Source organism: Mercurialis annua, linkage group LG5 (assembly GCF_937616625.2).
Source record: "Mercurialis annua linkage group LG5, ddMerAnnu1.2, whole genome shotgun sequence".
In the NCBI taxonomy this organism is placed as follows: domain Eukaryota; kingdom Viridiplantae; phylum Streptophyta; class Magnoliopsida; order Malpighiales; family Euphorbiaceae; genus Mercurialis; species Mercurialis annua.
The window spans coordinates 46,378,869-46,400,954 of NC_065574.1; the positions used below are offsets into that span (position 1 = coordinate 46,378,869).

Genomic DNA, 22,086 nt, shown 5'->3' on the forward strand with positions numbered 1-22,086 from the left:
TTCTTGAGTTTTGTTGGGTTCATTGTGTAGGTTTGTGGTGGATTGTCGTGGATGTATAGATAGAATCAATGTTCAGCCTGCACTTTAGGTGTTTGAATAAATGTTTATGAGAATTGTAATGTTTTTGGGTGTTGGGTAACTAATTGTTAACATTGGGTAAACCGTTGGGTAACTTGTAATAAATTTTATTTTGAATATATTAATAATAAAATCGTTAGTTAACTGGTTGTTGTCGCCGGAGGTGGCAGACCTGTTGTGATGAAATTTATTCTTTTACATTTTTTTTGGTTTGCATGATTTGATAAGAATCTTTTGTTTTTACACTTATTTATCTGTAATGATGTTGTGTTTGGTTAACCAATGGTTTACTAATTGTTAACCAATAGTTAACCAATAATTTTAAATTTTAAAAAATACGATTTAGGTTTTGTTTGGCGATTGCTCTTGCGGTGGTGAAGGCGGAGGGATTTGTAATAGAATTTTCAACTAATTTAATAGAAACGAAGGTTTGAATTTGTAATAGTTTTGTTGTTGGTTAACCAATGATGTACTAAGGGTACACCAATAACCTTGTTTTTTAGTATATTGTTAGTGGAAGGTGGGTTAACCGTTGGTACACTTGTAATAATTTTTATTTTGAATATATGATTCATAAATCGATGGTAAACCGTTTAGCATATCGTTGATAATTTTTTAGTAAATTTGAATTGTGCATATAAAACATAAATTATTGTCTGGTATACAGTTGGTAATCTGTTAGTATACAGCTGATTAACTAAAATCGTATTTTTGAGATTAAAAAAAATATTTTTAAGAATAAAAAAAGTCATTTTTGTAAAAAGAAAGTACAAATTGTATTTCTCAAAAATAAATTTTGGGATGATATATTTATGAATATTTTATTTTTTTTGTATTTTTTAAAAGAGGCCTTCGCAATAAGTGTTAGGAATTGATACTATATTTTAACCACAAAAATCAGGATATGTATGATATTTTTATCATCAGTATCTTGAAAAACATACTAAAATGACCCTGTATTTTGTGGTTAAAATGCAGTATTGATTAGTATATTCGTAAACTTTTTTTTTTTTCCCAGGTGTGGGCATCTTTTATCTGGTAAAAAGGCAAGTTATTTTGACCTGTTTGAAAAATCCCCACCAATACAAGTGTTTTCATATGCATAATATGTATGCCAATTTCTCAGCTCTTGTGTTGTGTTTTATTTTAAAGATGCGCGTATTACATAGCAAGATGTTGATATGGCCGAGTTGGTCTAAGGCGCCAGATTAAGGTTCTGGTCCGAAAGGGCGTGGGTTCAAATCCCACTGTCAACATTTCTATTTTGGTTTTCACTTCTCCTTTTTAGATTACTTTTTTTTTATTTTTGAAACTTTTTTAGATTACTTATTTCACGAAAAATTATTGAACGCAACACTTTTATTTTACTCTCTTGATACACTTTAATATAATCATCATTAATAAAGTTGGTTGGACTAATCAATTACCTGTGTCTTTTTCATTTATTAATTTTAGTAATTTTTGTTTATCATTTTTTTGGTATTTTTTGTTATAATTATTATTACTTTTATTATTAAAATTTAGGAAAAAAATACCAAAATCAAGTACGACATTTTGGACAAAATACCAAAATCAAATATCTACGTAACATATTCAGTTCTATCATTTTAGTTCGAATACAAATTACATGGATTTTAAATCCGATACATTAAATATATAAGCGTCACGAAACATAAACTAAGATTCAAATTCAAAATTTTAAAATCCAATATTTTTAATTATCATTTTCAATTTTCATATGAACCACGTGGGTTTTGATTCCAACATAATATATGCAGAAATTTTGCTATACAAATTAACACTCAAATCCTTCCTTTTGAAAATTTATTATATTTAAATTATAGTTTTCACAAACTATGTGAAATTTTATTTCTGTGTTTACTGTATTTTTTTATTTACAGGTTCAAGTCTAGTTTTTTTTTTTATTTCAACAATTAAATTATAATTTATTTTATCTTGCAATAATAATATGGATTCATGTTATAATTTATATTACTTTTATTTCTATGTTAATTAATTTATTTATGCATTTCTTTATTTACATATTATAACTTAAGTTCACTAGTTACATACACTTACAAATGGGACGGGTGGTCTATTGACATCTTCGTGAAAAACCCATAACTTTACGTGAAAGTTTTCGACTCAAAACTAACTTTTATTATGAGATTCAACTAACAGAGAGATTATATTGGTTTCAAAATCTATTTTTTAAAAATTAAAAATTAAAAAGTTAACACAAAAACTATCGATAAGCAAATAGTGGATTGAATAGAATAATATTTCCGAATCTGAATCTGTGAAGAGACGAAAGTGGTTATAATGCTTAACAATCTTTTTCCCCGGTTAATCCCATATGGCGACTCCATTTAACTTTCATAATTCATTGTTTGATACGGAATTTGCCAAAATTATGTAAACCCGTATTTATAAAGTAAATAAAAATGCGATAAAAGTGATAATCATAGTGGCGAATCCAATAAGAATATTTGAAATGATTCTAAAAATATCCATCATTTGTTGTATGATTATAGGCCTAATGCATTGAAACACTTTGACCTTTTATTCCCTTTTCAATTCTATCTTGACATTGAAAAGTGTTCAATTTTACCATATTTTATATTTTTTCATTTCAATTGTACCCTAAAATATTAAGTTGACTTTTTTTATTTGAAAAAAAAATTGAAAAAAGTTCTTCATATTTAACATATATTTAAAATAGCATTTAATATTATAAATTACACAAAGAACTATTCTTTCCCATAAATTCAAATAATAATAAAAATAAATTCTTAATCTAATATAATATAATGTAATGTCAAATACTTTTTTTTTTTATAAATATTTCCGACACTGCAACCGCCTTCGACCATAATCTATCCCTTTTCCAGTCGAACGGGTTTCAATTATTTCAATTTTTTTAAAATAATTTTATATTTTAAAAAAATTAAATTAAAAACCGTTAAAAAATTAATTTCATCATCATCATACCAGCTGATCATCGAGGATGAACAGACCCAGTTGGGTCTGTTCTTTAGCGTCGACCGAGATGAGTTTAATGTTTTTTTTAAATAATTATGTATTAATATTAAATTATTTAGATTTAGTTAAATAAAATATAAATTAATTTTTATTAGATTATGATTTTTTTTGTTAGTTTTTAAAGTTGAAAGAGTTATTTGTACTTTTTAAATTGGAAACGGATATAGTTTTATCCTTATATTTAATTAATTGAATGATTTCATTTTTTAAGTAAAACAAATTGTCAAAAATAAATTGGGGTACAATTAAAATGAATATGCGAAATAGGGTAAAATTGACCTCTTTTAAACATCAGGATATGATTGAAAAGGGGAGTAAAAGCAGTGTTTTAAAAACCGGTCCGGACCGGCCGGTCGGACCGGTTAAACCGCGAACCGGCCAGTGGTCCGGTCTGAAAAGGCAAAAAACCGGATCTTTTGGTTGGACCGGATTGGACCGGACTGAACCGGATTGGACCGGTATGAACCGGTAAAAACCGGGTGTTAAACCGGATTGAACCGGTAAAAAACCGGTGAACCAGAATTTTTTTCAAATTTTTTTAAATTTATTAAACCGGTTGAACCGATCATTGAACCGGTTAAACCGGTTGAACCGGAAACCGGTGGCCTCACCGGTTCGGCCACCGGTTTGGTTTTTAAAACACTGAGTAAAAGGTTAAGGTTTTTTTTACGGCATTAGGCCTATAATTAAGCTTTATCACCAAAAAATACAAATTTTTTACGTCTCGTGACAGTTATATCCAAACTTTTCAAAATCACCAAATTTAGCCAATTTTGTCATATTCTGTTTCTTTTTTCAGCCATTTTTGAATCGAACCGGATTAGTTGCCTCCATTTCATATGCCATTTTCAACTTAGCAAATTAGCTGACATGACAACATTCTAAACCACTAATCCAACTTAACCAAACCAAATATTAAATCAAATAAAATCAAATCCAATTAAACTAAATCAAATTAATGATTATTAATAATCATATATATTTTAAAAAATTAATATTAAGTTATTTCATTTGATAACTAATAGATATATAATTAATTTAAATTTTTACTAAATAAATTAAATAAATAAAAATCGTTAAATTTGAATAGACATCGTAGTTTTTTTTATATTTAACAATAATTAATATTTTTAATTAACTAATTAAAATTTATATAAAATGTAATTAAAATTAAATTTAAATAAATTTGTTAATATTATTTTTTAAAATTAATTTAAAATTTTATTATATTAAAATAAACCTTAATTATCTCAAGACTCGCCGCCACTGAAACCCGCCGCTACCAAAACCCGCCAACACCGAGACCCCTGCCACCAAAACTGACTGTCGGAGGAGGAGTTGATGCTCTTTCTCTCACCTGAGAAGGAGCAGGCTCTTCCTCCGGCGGTCGTTCTCGATGGCGGCGAATCTTGAGATAATTAAGGTTTATTTTAATATAATATAATTTTAATAAATTTGATACATTTTTCTAATTTTAAGTTTTACGATGTTTTCTTGGATTTTATAATTTTTTATTTATTTAATTTATTTAGTAAAAATTTAAAATTAATTATATACTAGTTGTTATTCAATTAAATAATAATTTTTTTAAAAATATATGAATTTTAATAATTATTGATCTGATTTACTTGGATTTGATTTAATTGGATTTAATTTTATTTGGTTTAATATTTGGTTTGGTTAAGTTGGGTTATGGTCTGAGATGCTGCCATATCAACTAATTTGTTGAGTTGAAGTAACATAGATGACATGGAGACAACAAATCCAGTTCGATTGAAAAATGGCCGAAAAAAATATAATATTATAAAATTGGCTAAATTTGGTGGTGTTGAAAAATTTAGCTATAACTGACATTTGATATTTTTTAGTGATTAAGCTATATAATTATATGAGAATTCAATTTTTATGTGCTAAAATTAGGGGTGGGCAAAAAAACCGGTCAAACTGATTAACCGAACCGAAACCGGAAAACCGAACCGAAAAATATGGTTAACCGGTCCAACGGTTTAGGTTTAGGTTTTGATTTTTAGTTTTCATGGTTAATGGTTTAGGTTTAGGTTTTGGATTTCTAAAAACCGTGGTTAACCGGTTAACCGGTTATATATATATATATATATATATATATATATATATATATATATATATATATATATATATATATATATATATATATATATATATTCATATATTTTTAATAATTAATAAGATATATTTTATGATCTATAAAATAATATTGATTTTATAATATACACAATAAAATCTAAATATAAAAATATATTGACATATATTTTATTTAGGAATATTTATATATTTTAGGAGATTTTATATATGAAAATATTGTAAAAGAAATTTGTTTTCCTTATTAAAATATTTATTTAACAAAAATAGAAATATTTAAGTCTATAAATAGTAGAAAGTGGACGTGAACAACACTACAAACAATTCAAAAAATACAAACCTAACTTTAATATTACTCATAAATTATTTGTAAATAATAATAGTTTTAAATATTTGCATTGATTTAACTATTTATAAGATAGTTTAGATTTATATTTTTTTAATATAATTTGAATTTCTATAGTTTTTTTTTGTTTGCTAAAAATCAAATAGAATTAAAAATATATCTTTTTTTGTCTTTAATTTTTCTAATGGTTAAAAACCGCAAAACCGAAAAACCGAACCGTTTTTTATGGTTAACCAATTTACCGGTTAACCGTTTAAAATTTTAGGTTTAGGTTTTTAATTTTAAAAACCGTATTACAATGGACCGGTTTACAAATTACCCTCATGGACCGGTTAACCGGTCCATGCCCACCCCTAGCTAAAATCATGTAGGAATAACTTAGAAAACTTACTTTTTATAGTATTCCATTTAGAGTGGAATTAATGACCCACTTGATGATTAATTTATCTAATCTAGGATTAGAAAAAATTAGTGTTTATCCCATGCAACCGTTGCGCCACGTCATTTTTATATCAAACCAATAAGTAATTGCGATAGGAATTTTTTAATTATTACTCATTTTTTTTAATATTTAATTTTCCACATGGCTAACGCACATTTGGTTTGTTGCACGAATGACATGACGCAACAGTTGCGTGCAATAATTTTTCAGATAAAATTGGATATAAGATTGAAAAGACTTAGATTGAGAATATTGTTTTGTATGATTTTTCAAAATGAATCAAATTGAGATATCATACACACATTATACATCACTTTTAGACATATCCTTCACATTGAATCCCAACCCGATTTTTTGATTCGCGACGGACGTTGGAAAATAAGAGTATAATCTCTAAAGTTCATAGCAAACTTTATAAATTTCTTACCCTTGTCATCCCTCACGTGCAAATACGTGTGATCTCACCATCATGAAAGATATTAGCATTATCTATCTTTTTACAATTCTCAATTTATGCAGTTTTTTATTTAATTCTCAATTTATGCAGTCTTTTATTTTAGAGGTATTGACAAAATAAATATTAATGTTTCGATTTTGTAGTGACTTAATTTTATTGCTCAAAACATTATAAAATAAATTTCAATTTTTTTTTTTGCATTTTATAGTCCATATTTGATTTCTGGTTATTTTCTACACACATGGACTACCAGAGAGCCACTTGACTGTCGAAAATATCCCACCTCATATACAGAGTGCTGCATAATTTTGAAAAAACTTAATTCACTCCTCAATTTTACACATAATTTTAAAAATAAAAATAATCTTTTTTTAACAAAGAAGGACCTCCTTCAACGTAGACGAAAAACACTTCATCTTCTTTGTGTAGATTGAACCCAGATAGAGATTTGAACCCTAATGAAGAAGTTTCTTCGTCTAGGTTCAAAAGAGAGGTTGGGGCGACAGTCTGGTGGTGGAAGTTGGTGGTAGTGATAGAAAAGGGTTAAGATAATAAAAAAATTATTTTTAAAGTTGAGGGAGTGAATTAAGTTTTTTTTCAGAATAATGTGGCATTACGACGGTGATGCAATACTGAATGTAATGTGGCATTACGACGGTGATGCAATACTGAATGTGTGAGGTAGGAAAATTTCGGCAGTCATGTATGGAAAAAATGTCATGAAATTAAAAATGAGCTAAAAAATGTTAAAAAGAAAACAATTACGGTTTATTTTGTAATGTTTTAAATAATAAAATTAAATTACTATAAAATTGAAATGTTGAGACTTCTTTTGCTAATACTCTTTTAGGTTATCAAGCGTTTCATACAGGATATATTATGTCAAAAGTAATGAAACACATTCATTATGTATATACTTATTTACAATGACACCACATAGATTACAGGGGAACTCTATAGCTTAAAATATCTTTGCATTTGTTTAGCAAAATAAGATTTCCCGATGGAAAAACATTCGAAAGTTATCTCAAAATTAATTCTGCTTTTTTGAAAAATGGGAGAAACAACGAATCATTTAAAACTGATCGTCAGTTCATATTATTACTAATGAACATTAAATTTCTATAAATTTTTATTCAATTAGAAACAAAATAAAATTCTAGTCCTCGATCTATTTATGAAACCTCTATAATCAACGACCGAATCATTCAACTCACTCGACACATATCTTCTATCACACACCTCAGCCAAATTATTACAAGTGAAAACATATTTTTATTACCATCCAATAGATAACTCGTTCCATGAGATCCATGTAGATATTTAAAACATTTCAAAGCTTATATATGTACATGCCTACTAATTGTTAAATGAAGTAATATTTTTAACTTCATTAAATTAAATATATGCTTAATCACATTTTCATGTATATATAGCTTTTTACATATTATATATCAACTGAAATTTCTCTATCCAATATACATAAATGATCAACAAAAACTAGTAAAAGGTTCATTTGTATTAGCAAGAGAAGGTATTTCAAAATGCCAAAGCCTACCTTCCGCTTTTACCAAATACTTCTTGCACAAAAACTCATTTGCATAATCCTTCTCCACCTTTCTATCCACATCATGCAAGAAAACATGAGTCACACCTGGGCGTGTCCTACCACGCGCCATCACGGCAGCTGAAAATATAGCCCCCATCCTTCCCGGCGCCTCAGCAAAATACCCACGCGGCGCGTCTATCATTATTATATCCCATTCTTTACCGTGCACCTCCTCCGACAACATGTTCAACGCTAACTTGCATTTCGTGTTGCCTTTCAGGCGTATATCAGGCCCTACGCAGTCTTTTTCGTTCTTATAAGAAGCAAGAAGCGCGTCCGCCTCTTGAAGCTGCGTCGGATAGTTGACGACATTCACGCGCAGGTTAGGCGCGCGTTGGAGAATTGTGTGGACCCACTTAGGATCTTCCTCGAGAAATAGCGTGTTGCCACGTGGATTAAGTGAGGTCCACATGAGTGAGTCATGACCTAAACCAAAGACAAGAAAATTACATGGAGCGAGTTCTTGAAGAACGTTGAAAGAAAGAGTGATTTCGGCGAGTGATTGCTGCGGAACAATGCGTGACGTGGCGTAATGGAGAATGGCAAGGAGCTGTGTCGGAGTAGCGGCGTAGTCTTCGGCGGAGGTTGTCTTGTACGCGCCGCTTAATGAACATAAGAAAGATTGAGAAGAAGTAGAAGCTGAACCTATGATGCTGCCTGCTATACAAAGAGCAGCGGCGAATGAACCGGCTATGAGAACGGCGAGAAACCATGGCCGCTCCGATAAGAATTGACGGTGGCTCTTCATCTCTGGATACACTCCTTGTTGTTTATTCTTCATTGTTCTTGATTAATGCTTAGTTTTGTAAAGAAAATATATAAAGAAAATGTTTTGTTACTTTGAAAAGAAAGAGGAAAAAGAAAGGAAATTGTTTGAAAGCAAATTTAAGTTATATTGAAAGTAATTGGTAGATATTACTATTAATATTGGCGATATTGCATTATTTTAGGATTAGACTTGTTATTCTCATAATTTAGTGGGGGAGTGATAATGAAATTTTCCCATTTTTGAAAGGATTGGTGATGGGACAAATTACTCATTTCTATTTAATATGATCCAATTATATGTACTAAATTAAAGCATAGCTAGGGATCAACCGACACAAAGCTATTTTTGTTTTTAAATCCCCAAATTTGATGAAATCGAATACAAAACAGTTACATTTATAAGAAATTTTGAATAATTTGAAAATTAAATTCGATGACCTGACATGAAACAGACAACATGATGCCTGATTTGCAGATCTTACTTACAAAAATAAAAATAAATTATTAACTATTTCGCTAAATGAGTGCAATATTCGATCACTTTTCGATCAAACTTCTCCAATTATCCACAAACTCATAGCATTCCATTCAATCACCACTTGATAACTCCTTCATAAAAAAGAGACAACAAACTCCTTTATAAAAAAGAGACAGCAAACCTTTCACAGAGAAAGGACAACAAATTTTTTATAAAAAAAAGACCACATAAAATATTCAGAACAAAAATAAACAATGAAAAATAAATAAAACTAATGTAGCTCATAAACAATTTCATTTTATTGTTGAAAGATTTTCAATCTATCTTCATTTCTTGGTAAAAAATTGCGCTTCGTTAATAGATTTTAATCCATCACAAAAAAATGAAAAAGAGTCGCTATTTATTATATTCTATGCAACTAAAATAATATAAATAAAGGGATAGCTACTGTCAACAAAAAAAATCAAACCATTGACGGCAGCTGGAGAAGAAATAAGAAGAAAACTCTTGGCGGTTAGAATTTGTTTAGAGAGAAAAGAGAGGTTTTTAGGTTTTTGAAATTACGACACAAAACTAATTAATTATATGTATTATGTCAATTGTGGGTTAGTCTTGACATTTTATAACAAATTCATATACTCCCTCTCCCTCTGTCTCATTTTAATTGAAAAAATTTTCATTACACATTGTTTAAATTTTTTTAACAAATTACTTTTATATTCTCATATTACATTAAATACTTCACCATATTTTAACAAAATGCTTTTGAAATGCATTAATTGATGAGGGTAAAAGAAGAAAATTAGTGTGAAAAATATTCTATAAATAGAAGTTTTCAATTAGAATGGGACATCGAAAATAGAAAATTTGGTCAATTAGAATGGGACGGAGGGAGTACTTAGTAATGAAAAGTACTACCTCCGTCCCACTTAAGAAGGGACATATCCCTTTTATACATAGATTAAGAAAATAATAATTACTCTTGTCTTTTCTCATTTTACCCCTATTAATTATTGTCTTATGGTTTGTGTGTAGAGTATTAGCATTAATTATAGAAAGAGAAAATGGGAGTATAAGAGAGAATTTCTTGTAAAATGGCACAAAAACCATAATTCGACCTTCTTATATGGCATAAAAAAATTGAAATATGTCCCTTCTTAAACTGAAGGGAGAAAGTATAAATTAACAAAATATGATAGTAATTTTTTCTTTTGCTAAACAAAGAAGGATAACAAAATTGAAAACCAAAATAATTATTGTGTTTGTGATCAATTTAAAGAGATTAATTTCAATCTTAGATAATATTGTGATCAATTTTGAAAATTTGGTAATCAAGTAGTACATCAAATTGTTACATTAACGTGCCAGCTTTCAAGTGAAGGTTGAGCTAATGAGAGAGATTCTTCTCCAAACTCCTAGGATATATTTACATTCTATTTAAATCGAATTTAACAATTTTTTATATATAAATTAATTCAAATAGATTATAATTACAATTTCCCAAATTAATATTTTAAGAATTATATTGTAATAAAATAAACACTAAAATACATCGTTAATCAACTGATTTAAATTTCGAATAATGAAATTTTTGCGGCATAATCCAATGAATTCAAACGTTAAGAATTTCTGATCATCATTTACACCTTTACAGCTTTCATCTTCAATGTGTTTCATTTGTAAATATATTTCAATACTACAACCAACAACCTCGATTCAATAGAAAATTTGAATATAAAACTCAGACAACCGCTACACAATCTTCAGTTAACCGATGATCAACATAATTAAATAAAACATCAAAATACAATTAAAACCGCACAAAACAAAACTTAAAATATTATTGTCGCCTCTACCGACCACTTCAAAAGGACCCATAAACTATTTTTTTTTTGATAATATGAATAACCATAAACTATTAACAACTAAATATACGAGTTGTGTTGTGGCTAATTCATTTGGTTCCATCTTTGGAGTGCATAGCATTAATGGTATTGGGATATTATTTCTTAGATTAGGGGTCACATGTCTTGCAAGGTTGTATTTGAGAATAATTTCCTTTTTCTTTCTATTGCACACTGAGGATTGAGGATTACTCGTACGTCGGAGATATAATTAAAAATTACAGGAAGTTGTTTTTATATTTTTATGACAATTTTATTAATTTTGTTAAGAGATCAACAAATATGAAGAGTCAAATTTTATTTTTAATGTCGACTGCTGGGTTTATATATTCCAACTTATATTTTGCAGACTTTATTATATTTCTAGATTTTTAATACACACACTTACGCGTGTGTGTGCGTGCATGTTGAATAATTTATTTGAAATGAAAATAAAACAAACCAATTGAATTTAAATAATTTGTTTGGTTTGATCAATACTAAATTGAATTAGAAAAACTTGACTATTTTGATAGAACAAAAAAAATATATATTTTTAATTCAACTCAGCTAATTGGTTTGGCTCAATTTTATGAACCTCTACTAGAGGTGTAATCCAAAGGCGAATTGGAGTTAATGCAAACTTCAAGATTGAATTGAATAAATATAATTTTTAAAATTAGATTATTTGAGTAGGCTTAAATTCAATTTAAAAAATCAATGTAATAATTGAAAATTTATCTTCTGTGAATAAATATATTAGCATAATTGATTAAAAAAATTATAAATTTCAGTTTATTTTGAAATTTTAAAACCAAATAATATTTTGCTAAAAACTGATGACGTGGACACTAGAAAACTGTTTCTGGTGTCCACATCAGTAAATTTTTGTCAGAAAATTGCTCGGTATTTGAAATCGTAAAAAAATGATATTCCATGTATTAAATTACAAAATTAAAATTCCGTATTCAAATTGCAAAATATGTTTAAGTTTATAATTTTTAAATCAATAACCCTAAAAGATTTCCACCATAAAATATGAAAACTAATTAAATAATATAACATACATTTAAATTGAAAATATAAAAACAATAATTTAATAGAATAATAAATCAATATTTTACATGTACAAAATATTCATTTAATCTTGTGTAAGAACTCGTTTAATTTGATTTATGTTGGAGATTAAATTCAAATTTATTGTGTTTTTAGAGTTGATCTTGATCACTTATGTCTTCCTATACCGGCACGTGCAATAAAATCCGCACGTGCGAACTTCCCAGTTTCAAAGATAAGCTCTGAACATTTCTCACCTCTTTTATTCATCTCCTTCACTCCCTGCTTCACTGTAAGCTCTTCAACAAACCACAAAAAAAAAATCTGAATCTTACTAAAAAAAAATTAAACTCTAATTAAATTTTAATTTACATTTGCTTTGAATTTTCAGGTAAGTAGAGTAACAATGGCGGCAACAGCAATTAGTTTCAATTTAATAGGCTCATTCAAAGGATTATCATTAAGCTCTTCTTCTTCGTTTCTCAAAGGCGATACAGCCTCTCTCAATTTTCCTATTTCAAGAAACTCCGTTTCGTTTCCGTTAAGAAAAGCTCCGTTGCCGTTAACCATTCAAATGGCCCACAAGAAAGGAGCTGGTAGTACCAAGAACGGCCGTGATTCTCCCGGCCAACGTCTCGGCGTTAAGATTTACGGTGACCAAGTTGCTAAACCCGGTGCTATTATTGTTCGCCAGCGCGGCACTAAGGTGAATTTCTCAATCTTTGAACTATTTTTAATTTGTGTAATTAGCTAAGTTTTCTCTATAATCTTGGTTTAGGTTTAGGTTTAGGGTTTCATTTAGCTTTTGTAATCTTGTTTTTTAATTTCAGTGATAAACTAAACAAAATTGGTCTTAGTTGGCAACATAGATTTTTGTTAAACAATTATTGGCATGATTGAATATGAAATTTCGTCTCGCTCAATGAACATGAAGGCCATTTGAACGAAATTGAAGTTTTTAGGACAGAAATGGAAACGTTAAAACGGGAAATTACTGATGAGGGAAACGGCGAAATAATATTTTTATGTTAAAGATATAAAGTTTTTGAGTTTCAGTAGTATTTCTGGAAACGAAACGCGCGAATATAGAACTCTGCACATTTTCGTTCAATTCAATCTTTAAGGGCCCTGCGATTGTGATATTGTATAACAACGATGTGTTTAAAATGCTGGATGACAGTGTAATCAGAAATTTAAGTTATGGGGATTGCTGACTGAGATTACAGTTAAAATCTATGGTTTAAAAACAGGCTGCATTCTATGGGATTCTGCAAAGTGTATTCCGATTAAAACTAGAAAGAGCTTGACTAGCAAGCTCTGAGTAACATGATTTATTGTGCTTGTAAACCAAATTACTTGAGATGATAATCTCATTTTTTCTGTTGAATTTTGAATTCTTAACACAGAATCTAAAAATCATACAATGCTTTTGTTAGTATTATTTCACTTGCTTGCAGAAAACCATGATCTTATGAGGATTTTAACATTATTTTTACTATGGGAACTTTATACACGCCAATCATTAGCTTTACGGACTCGTTTGTCTTATTTATTGCATATGAAATTCCAAAGTTAAGAGCATGTCAACAACTGATGGTACATGCTACCCATTTTCATGTGTTTGAGTTTGATAATTTGTGCTATTGTTGTGACAATATCTTCAGTTCCATCCTGGGAAGAATGTGGGGCTCGGCAAGGATCACACCATTTTCTCATTGATTGATGGACTTGTAAAATTTGAGAAGTATGGACCGGACAGGAAAAAGGTTGTGTAATTTCTAGAATTTCATAGCGCGACTCATAAAGCTAGATTCTAAGTTAACATTTTAATAATATGCAATTGGCAGATAAGTGTTTATCCACGAGAAATTCAGCCGGAGAATCCCAATAGCTATCGGGCAAGGAAGAGGGAGAACTTTAGGCTGCAACGGGAACGCAAGAAGGCAAGAAAGGAAGGCTATGTTGCTCAGCCACAACTAGTACTTGCTTCCAATGTTGATGTTTCAGAAAACAACACCACGGCCTGCTGATCTGAAAGTCATTCTAATGTAAAATTATTGTTTACTTTAGTGGCATCTCTTGTTTATTTTTGAAGCTTCTTAGATGTGTTCATTGTTTGTGAATTAATATGCAAGCAATCTGAAACGATTTGATGGACAAATTTGAAAGAAAAATCTGATCATACCTCTAGATAACAGAAAATTGAATATCCTTACAAAAGTATCCGAAATTTTGGATTTCGATCTCGTAGTTTTGTATAAACAACAAATAAGCAAAGCAACGTAAAACTTTATAACCAACACACTCCTATGCCAAAAAAGAAAAGGTTTCCGTCATTATCGCATTCGAGCAATCCATTGTCACCTGCAACATTATTAATAATATTAATCAGATATGCTAAATCACTTCAGAATGAACTAGCACAAAGTAGAACTAAGCAGATTAAAGCAATAAGACAATAATAATAAAAACACGAATTAAAAAAGTTAATAAAGCATTGAGCATACCTAACCGGATCCAACAATGATATTGTTGATCGGAATGAAGATCAATTTGACAAAGAACCCAACAAATCCCATCACTACAAATCCTAGCGCAGTACGAACCGCCACCTTTGTGAACTCTGCAGCAACAACAAACAAGAAACGACGCAGTTTTAGTCATCGGAAACTGAAAACAATCAGATAATACAAGAAATTATGATGATAATAAATTAGTAACAATTATAAAACCTTTGCTATCGGGTTTGTGGCAGCGCTTGACGAGGCGGATGCTGTCCTTTGAAAATTCTCTGAGTGGATCAAACACTGAGTCGATTGCCTCCATTAATTGGTTTAGTTTTTACTGAGAAGTTGAGCTCTGTTTGTGGATGATACTGATGTTGATTAAGAGATTGAAGAATGTTCAATATATAGGCGCTTACATCTTAATTGGTTTTGAATTCGGAATACTAAATTGGACTTGAATAACGAATACTTTTCTGAATAACTATTAGTTACAACCGTTACACCATGTCATTCGTGCAACAAATCAATCATACGCTAGCCATGTGAAAAAATTAATAATAAAAAAAATAAGTAATAATTAAAAAATTCCCTATCGCAAATCCTCATTGGCTTGTTTTAAAAATGACGCGGCGCAACGGTTGTGTGGGATAAACACTCTACTTTTCTAATAGGACTTCAATAAGGAATACATATTTGTTTTGTTTATATATACTTTTTTTTTGTTTGACCACAATTATCAAATTCAACACTAATTTTCACTCCAATTAGATAGGTCTTTTGCGGGAGGCAATGTTCTGACCTTAAATTTTAAACGGTGCATATATAAGTACAGTGCAAACCCGTGACCTCACTTAATACCTCTTTTTTAGTACTCTTTTTTTTTTTTTTACAAAGAATAGCTATTTTTTATTTATAAAAATTTGATTTGGGTGAATTATTGAATGGTGAAATTTTGATAGATGTTAAAAAAACATATTTTTATCAAGAAATAAAAAAATTGTACTTTTGCAAAAGATTTATAAGAAAACCGTATAGCCCCCCTACATTTTAATTGAACTTGAATGCAGAATGCTCGTTTTTTTTCTAGTTTGACAAATTAGTCCTATGAAACTGCGTGTTTATTTAAGATTTAGAGAGTTTTTAAAGTTACATGTTTAAATACAGCCCTGAGGGGAGAGAGGTCTCAAAAAGATCAAAATCACTAGTAATTCACTGAATTCATCCAATTTTTCAACGTAAGAAAATAAAGATTTTGAGTAATAGAACAGAAAATTGTCTGCTCTCTACAAATAAATGCTCATACCATCAGTTCAACTTCTGATATAATGCTATTGACATCTTACACAGCTTGAATTAATTGCATACTTAATGCGAGTTATTTACATATCAGATGGCTGGCTCTCTTTGTTGCGGTTTGTGTGTGCTCTTTTCTCGCTGAACAGCTCGAGGGACAAACGTGAGTCCACGATTGTGGCGACGACCAAAATTGATGGAAGAAGGAGATGAATCTGAGGTGCTTAATCTCGAAACAGCTGATATGAGGCCGTCGAGGGCTTCACCTTCTACGTCCATTTTACTTGAAGCTTCTTCATTCTTTGGGGTTGACCGTGATATGAGGCCATCAAGGGCTTCACCTTCTACGTCCATTTTACTTGAAGCTTCTTTGTTCTTTGGTGTTGACCGTTTATGCTGCTGCTTCTGTCTTGCTTTCTTGGACGACCGGGCCTTTTGTAAGAATTCAAATGTACTTGGGAATTTATGCTTGTCCATCAAATGCCGTTGCCTACTCTTGTAGTTGATGAACTTTAGACCACATCCTTCCACCAGGCATTCATACTGTCACATGAGAGCACAGTTTCAGGAAACAAAATACTTGTCGGAACAAAGAAGTGTAAAAATCTGTAGAAGTGAATAAGTTTTATGATTATAAGACAGTTGGACACACATGCCGGAACCCAAAAACCAGGAAAAACATAGTATCATAAGCAACTGGTACCCACCCAAGAGCATAATCCCACTCGGTTTCTATTTCCACCTTTGTTTTCCTTTCTTTATTACAAGCGATCCTTATATCTCATTAAGAAGTGAGAAGGCATTGATAATGACTAGATCTATGATGCAATCTCATACAAACTGCCTATAGGAGTTGCAAGTAAGCAAACCATGCATCAAGCAAATTAACAAACATAAGTTCTGTTCTAACTGTAGAAGTGCTAAACTAAAATCAAATGAAACATTAGAGAAATTTCGTAGATTGATTCAAAATACCATGGGATATCCCCGTGCAACTTTAGCCTGAAAGAACGAATCATGAGCTTCAGATACATGGATGCTTAAAAGGCGCGAAGTTGGATAAACTCTAGAGCAAACTGAACATGAAGCAGTATGCCGTGCATTATAATGATCTTCAAAGGCTTCCAAAGATGTCAAGCGCGCACCACATCCAACAATCGGACAGAAAACCTCCCTGTTCATCAATAACATCGGCATCAAAAACATCATACATGAAACATATATATAAACCCTAGCATTTTCCTGTAGCAATAACAATTAACCATAAACAGATAATATAACTAAACCATGTTCTAGATCATATCTTGAATTCATTTCTCTCAATCAATTTCTACCACCTATATCTTTCACATACCATATAACTCACTGAAAGTGAAAAAAAAAAGCTGTAATTCTAGGTAGCACAGAACACTTGGACACGGGCGAAATGGTGTTGGAAACGTCAAGTGTCCGAGACAGTTCCGAAACAGGACATGTTGATTGAATAAAGTGTATGTACTACGTATTTTAATACCTGTCATCTTCATCAATTAAATTCTTCAACTGGGGATTTTCATTTTGAGTCAAATCCAGAGCAACCTGAAATAATATCAAATACATAAATAAGTGCTTAATAATTGGAAGAAACTATTAAAAAAATGCAGAAAATTATAATCGATTGAACCTGTTTGGCGAGGAGTTCTCTCTCGATGTTGCCGTAAGAAAAGAAAGGAGATTCAGGTTCAAAACGTCGACGAATTGGTTTCCAGTACGGAAACCCTAACTCTCCTGTTGTATCTAAATCTACTACCATAGCCATGGGTGATCGCTTTGCTGTTACAGTTTAAGGATTTGCAAGTTTTTGTTTTTTGTTAGATTCAAATTGATTTCAAAACTAAACTGAAATCGACCGTTACGAACTGCCCGAGACGGTTTCTTAACTATACTGGTTTGGAATGGTAACCGGGAGGTAACTAACTGATAATTCTTTAAGTTTGGACTGTAAATCTACCGGCCCAAAATATTATGGGCTTCTCTTAAAACACTTGTATTTTACGCGTTTTAAAAAGGGAAAAAATGAAAAATATAGGAAAAGGGAAAAATAATCCCATAATTACGGAAAGATAAAATTAATTAGGGACAACACTTAATTAGATTCCTAAATAAAAGTTAGCACTTATTTTGTAATATAATTCTCAACCAACACGTGTTTTTCATATCAAATTTTCTCTCAGCTCAAAATCCCAACATATCAATTTTCTGAGATCAAACTTTTTCTCCTCAACAGTAAATTTGTCTCTAAAATTTGTCTCTCAGATCTGAAATAACAAAATAAAGAAGGTGATTCTTCAACAAAATTTGATTTTTCAATTATCAGATCTGAATAACGAAGGTGATTTTAATTTCAGCTCCGCTGAAATCAATTCGTTTTTTATTTGATTTCAGCTCCGCTGAAATCAAAACGATTTTGTCCGCTGAAATCAATTCGTTTTACTTTTTGATTTGATTTCAGCAAAAGTAAAACAAATTGATTTTAGAGATGAAATCAATACAGATTTTGAATTAGATCCTCTTATTTTATTTATTTAATTTTGTTAATTTAATTTTGTATATTTTCTGTATAATCTCTATATGCTTATATTATTTGCATTATTTTCATCATGTTGACTGTATTTTTTTAATTTCTGAATGTTATATTTAGTGGTTTTAGAGATTTGGTATACCTTCTGTCTATTTTTTTAATACCTTCTAGAATTAAGGAATTTCAATATAATTTTGAATAAATTAATTTATGAATGTTATATGCAGTGGTTTTAGGGATTTGGTATACCTTCTGTCTATTTTCAAAATACCTTCTAGAATTTGGGATTTTAAATTGGATTTTGAATAATTTACATTATGAATGTTAGATTCAGTGGTTTTAGAGATTTGGTATACCTTCTGTCTATTTTCGGTATAACTTATAAAATTTGATTAATATAATATTTGGATGTGATTGAAATATACTTCCTGTATGTTTTCTGTATTCCGTAATTCAGTATTACAACCTTTTTGATTCTGTATTTGTTATATTTCTATGTGTTTTGTATACTTTATATACTTACATAGTTTTGTTATTTTCTTCTTAATTCAGAAATGGAATCAATACCACTAATCGTCCATTACAATGGAAAATGGGATGAAAAGTATAATTTCACAGATTACCAGATCAAAAAACCATACTTGAAAGGCTAATGGAAATCCGTCAAGCCTTTAAAAGACCGAGCAGATTTCATAGCCTTAAACCTGTTCTTCAAGAACTCTATTGTGCAATCAAACAAATCTTTCCCCCAAGCAAATTGCTCAAACAACCCAGAATCAACCAAGTAGAAAGTAGCATTCAAAACTAACCTCTCTGACTTGTTGTTATACAAAAATAATTCAATGAAATATAATACAGCAAGCTTGACCGCATTTTCATCAGAATCCCATCTTTTCAGTAGAAAGCATTCTTCAACACTTTTCTTAGAAATTTTATTTAAACCAGTAAAATACTTAGCTTTCAAATCACTGTGTAAATCAGAATATTTACCCTTATCAGACTCTCCAGTGCAATTCAAACCAGTAACCAAGACAAATTCCTCCAGTCCAAACTTCAGTATCTTCCCACAAACATTAACCCACATCTCATATGGACATGGCTGCTTCACCTCCCTTAATAACAGCCCATGAATCAAGTTGCATTGCAAATCATAACGCTTCATCTTTAAAAATTTCCCAAAGCAAGTGTCGGAAAAAAAAGACAGTTGTGGATCAGACAAATTTGATTTAATATTTGAAATTACATCAGCACCCACATTGTGATTGATTCTTGTAGTAAAATACTGTTCCACCTCAAAATATGGAGAATAAAGCTGCATTATAAAAAGATAACAATATTTCTGTTACAGTATACAAGAAAAATACTTATAAAATACAAAAAATATATAATAATCCTAAGACAAAGATTTGGACAGATCATAAATAAAACAAAAAAGAACATAACATAAACTATAGAAGCATACAACAAAAATACAGAAAAAAGACATATATACAAAAAATATAAACAACATCAGAAAGTATACAAAACAAAAGAAACAAAGATAACATACAGTATATTATAAAGTAAAAACACCTTTTCAAATTAAACAAATTAACAAACTAACTAAGGCAAAAAATACATATAATATAATAATACAAAGAACATGACAAAACCAAACAGCAGAATACAATAAACAACAAAAAATAATTTTAAAAATAAAAAATGGCAGCAATAAACATACCTTTAGATCTTGTTGTCTAGAACTGATCTCAATAACATCAGATTTCAGTATTTTTTTAACAGTTTTTGCAGGTACTTTTTTCTACAAAATCAATAAAAACAAGTTTTAAAATACAGAATCAGACAATAAAAAATGATTTACAATAAATTCCTAAAGAAAAGAAATGCATGTACCTTTGGAGAACTTGCTGATGCTTCTAATGTTGTTTTTTGTTTCTTTGGATCAGGAATTTCATCTTGGAAATCAGAATCCTCTGATTCAACTAATTTCCTTTTAGCTTTTGCAACAGGTACTGTTGCTTTTCCCTTGCCTTTTGCAGTAGTTTTTTTTCTCATTTTTTCCTTCAAAGGAGTGGCACTTTGAGTTTGTACCATATTTAAAGGAATGAGGAATAACCGAATGTAGCAGTTACTCAAAATGAAAAAGCAAATTGAAATTTCAAAATGCCTAAAAGTAAGGAAGCACAAGATAAGAACTACGATTTATTTTCTAAACGTGTGACAAAGAGAATGAAGAAACTGCTGAGAAGAAGAGAAATGTTCAGAAAATTAGCATTTCAAAAACTGAATAGAGAAGGTAGTGTAAATGGAAGACAAAAAGAAGAACAAAAGGAAAAAGGAGGAGCGGTTACATCTGTTTTAAAACAGAAAGGTCTGGCCCGCCACGTATAGGATGCAAAAAAAGAAGCCCATTACGTGTTAAAAGAATGACGAAACCTTTAGCTCAAATTTATTTCATCAGCCCGTTATTTTGGAATTATTTTCTAAAATTAAGTACTACAGCTAATTTTCTCTTTTAAAAATATAATTATAGGATTATTTGAAATGAAGAGTTTTGAAATTAGTTTGTTAAAAAAGTATAAATTGGATTAGATAATCCCGTGTCACAAGTTTAGATGGCGCGTTGACCCTTTGTTCTAAAAAAATTGCACTTATAAGTTCTTTTTCTCTTTCAGTTTATAAAGGTACTCTTTATTTTTTTTTGTCTTTTGTCCCCTATTAACACGTGCTATTTCATATATACAACAAACCTACTCCTATTTTATTATGCATCCTGTATTACTCTTTGGGGTCATTCTACTGTACCACTTGCTCTTCTATACCATTTGTAATCGACACCCTTGGATGATAATATTTTAATCCTGACAATTACTTTTATGGGCTATTTACGCCTAATTGTATTTTAATCCTCCAAGTTTGCAACTGTGTATAGATTACGCCTTCTTAGATCCCAGCAAGCAAATCGAAAACCCGTCACCCGGACAGATTTCTCTGGAAAGCATCATTGGACGCTTCAGTTCCTTATCATTTTTTACTTGTCCGAAAAATAGGTGTTTACAGGGTTCCTACTTTTCCGAGAGAATAGATCTGCTCAATTATTTATGGGTTAAAGAGGAAGCACCATAACAAAATATTAGAAAGGCTATCATTTGAAGAAGAAGATGGAAAATGAAAAATAGCGCATAAATAAAAAAAAAAAAACTAAACAAAAGTCCGCTTGAAATTAAAATTTTGGAATGAGTACTTATGCAAAATTTGGAGAAAAGAGGGTATATTGTGTAACTTCCCCAAATTTCAGCATCCTTAGAATCCTGAAAGGGGTTTTTAAATAGGGTAATCTATAAAACTGCCCAAAATATTAATGAAGTTTTATAAAAATACTAATTAGAGTCACTTATTACACTAGCACCTAAAATTTTAAAAAGTTTACATTTTATACTTTTCCAAAT

The 22,086-nt window shown here is 30.2% G+C and overlaps 5 protein-coding genes and 1 non-coding gene across 6 annotated transcripts; 2 read left to right on the forward strand and 4 right to left on the reverse strand.

The window, feature by feature from the left end:
* Window positions 1-1,253: 1,253 nt before the first annotated feature.
* TRNAL-AAG (transfer RNA leucine (anticodon AAG)) lies at window positions 1,254-1,334 on the forward strand. Its single transcript has one exon. It is a non-coding gene; the product is annotated as a tRNA-Leu (tRNA).
* A 6,509-nt stretch (window positions 1,335-7,843) lies between these two features.
* Window positions 7,844-8,955, reverse strand: LOC126680217 (probable methyltransferase At1g27930). The gene has a single exon (XM_050375281.2). It carries the CDS (start codon window positions 8,871-8,873, stop codon window positions 7,974-7,976), a length of 900 nt encoding a protein of 299 aa, XP_050231238.1. The 5' UTR covers window positions 8,874-8,955; the 3' UTR covers window positions 7,844-7,973.
* A 3,523-nt stretch (window positions 8,956-12,478) lies between these two features.
* On the forward strand, window positions 12,479-14,438 carry LOC126682925 (50S ribosomal protein L27, chloroplastic). Its single transcript, XM_050378704.2, has 4 exons — window positions 12,479-12,569; window positions 12,669-12,983; window positions 13,942-14,043; window positions 14,125-14,438. Exons 2-4 carry the CDS (start codon window positions 12,684-12,686, stop codon window positions 14,305-14,307), a joined length of 585 nt encoding a protein of 194 aa, XP_050234661.1. The 5' UTR covers window positions 12,479-12,569; window positions 12,669-12,683; the 3' UTR covers window positions 14,308-14,438.
* Window positions 14,439-14,469: 31 nt separating this feature from the next.
* LOC126682926 (protein transport protein Sec61 subunit gamma) lies at window positions 14,470-15,208 on the reverse strand. Its single transcript, XM_050378705.2, has 3 exons — window positions 15,010-15,208; window positions 14,785-14,900; window positions 14,470-14,641 (listed from the first exon to the last, which is right to left on the reverse strand). Exons 1-2 carry the CDS (start codon window positions 15,101-15,103, stop codon window positions 14,785-14,787), a joined length of 210 nt encoding a protein of 69 aa, XP_050234662.1. The 5' UTR covers window positions 15,104-15,208; the 3' UTR covers window positions 14,470-14,641.
* A 774-nt stretch (window positions 15,209-15,982) lies between these two features.
* LOC126679956 (uncharacterized) lies at window positions 15,983-18,018 on the reverse strand. Its single transcript, XM_050374982.1, has 4 exons — window positions 17,741-18,018; window positions 17,591-17,655; window positions 17,053-17,251; window positions 15,983-16,620 (listed from the first exon to the last, which is right to left on the reverse strand). Exons 1-4 carry the CDS (start codon window positions 17,873-17,875, stop codon window positions 16,171-16,173), a joined length of 849 nt encoding a protein of 282 aa, XP_050230939.1. The 5' UTR covers window positions 17,876-18,018; the 3' UTR covers window positions 15,983-16,170.
* Window positions 18,019-19,286: 1,268 nt separating this feature from the next.
* On the reverse strand, window positions 19,287-20,731 carry LOC126681955 (uncharacterized). Its single transcript, XM_050377509.1, has 3 exons — window positions 20,531-20,731; window positions 20,358-20,438; window positions 19,287-19,949 (listed from the first exon to the last, which is right to left on the reverse strand). Exons 1-3 carry the CDS (start codon window positions 20,729-20,731, stop codon window positions 19,287-19,289), a joined length of 945 nt encoding a protein of 314 aa, XP_050233466.1.
* Between the last annotated feature and the right edge of the window lie 1,355 nt (window positions 20,732-22,086).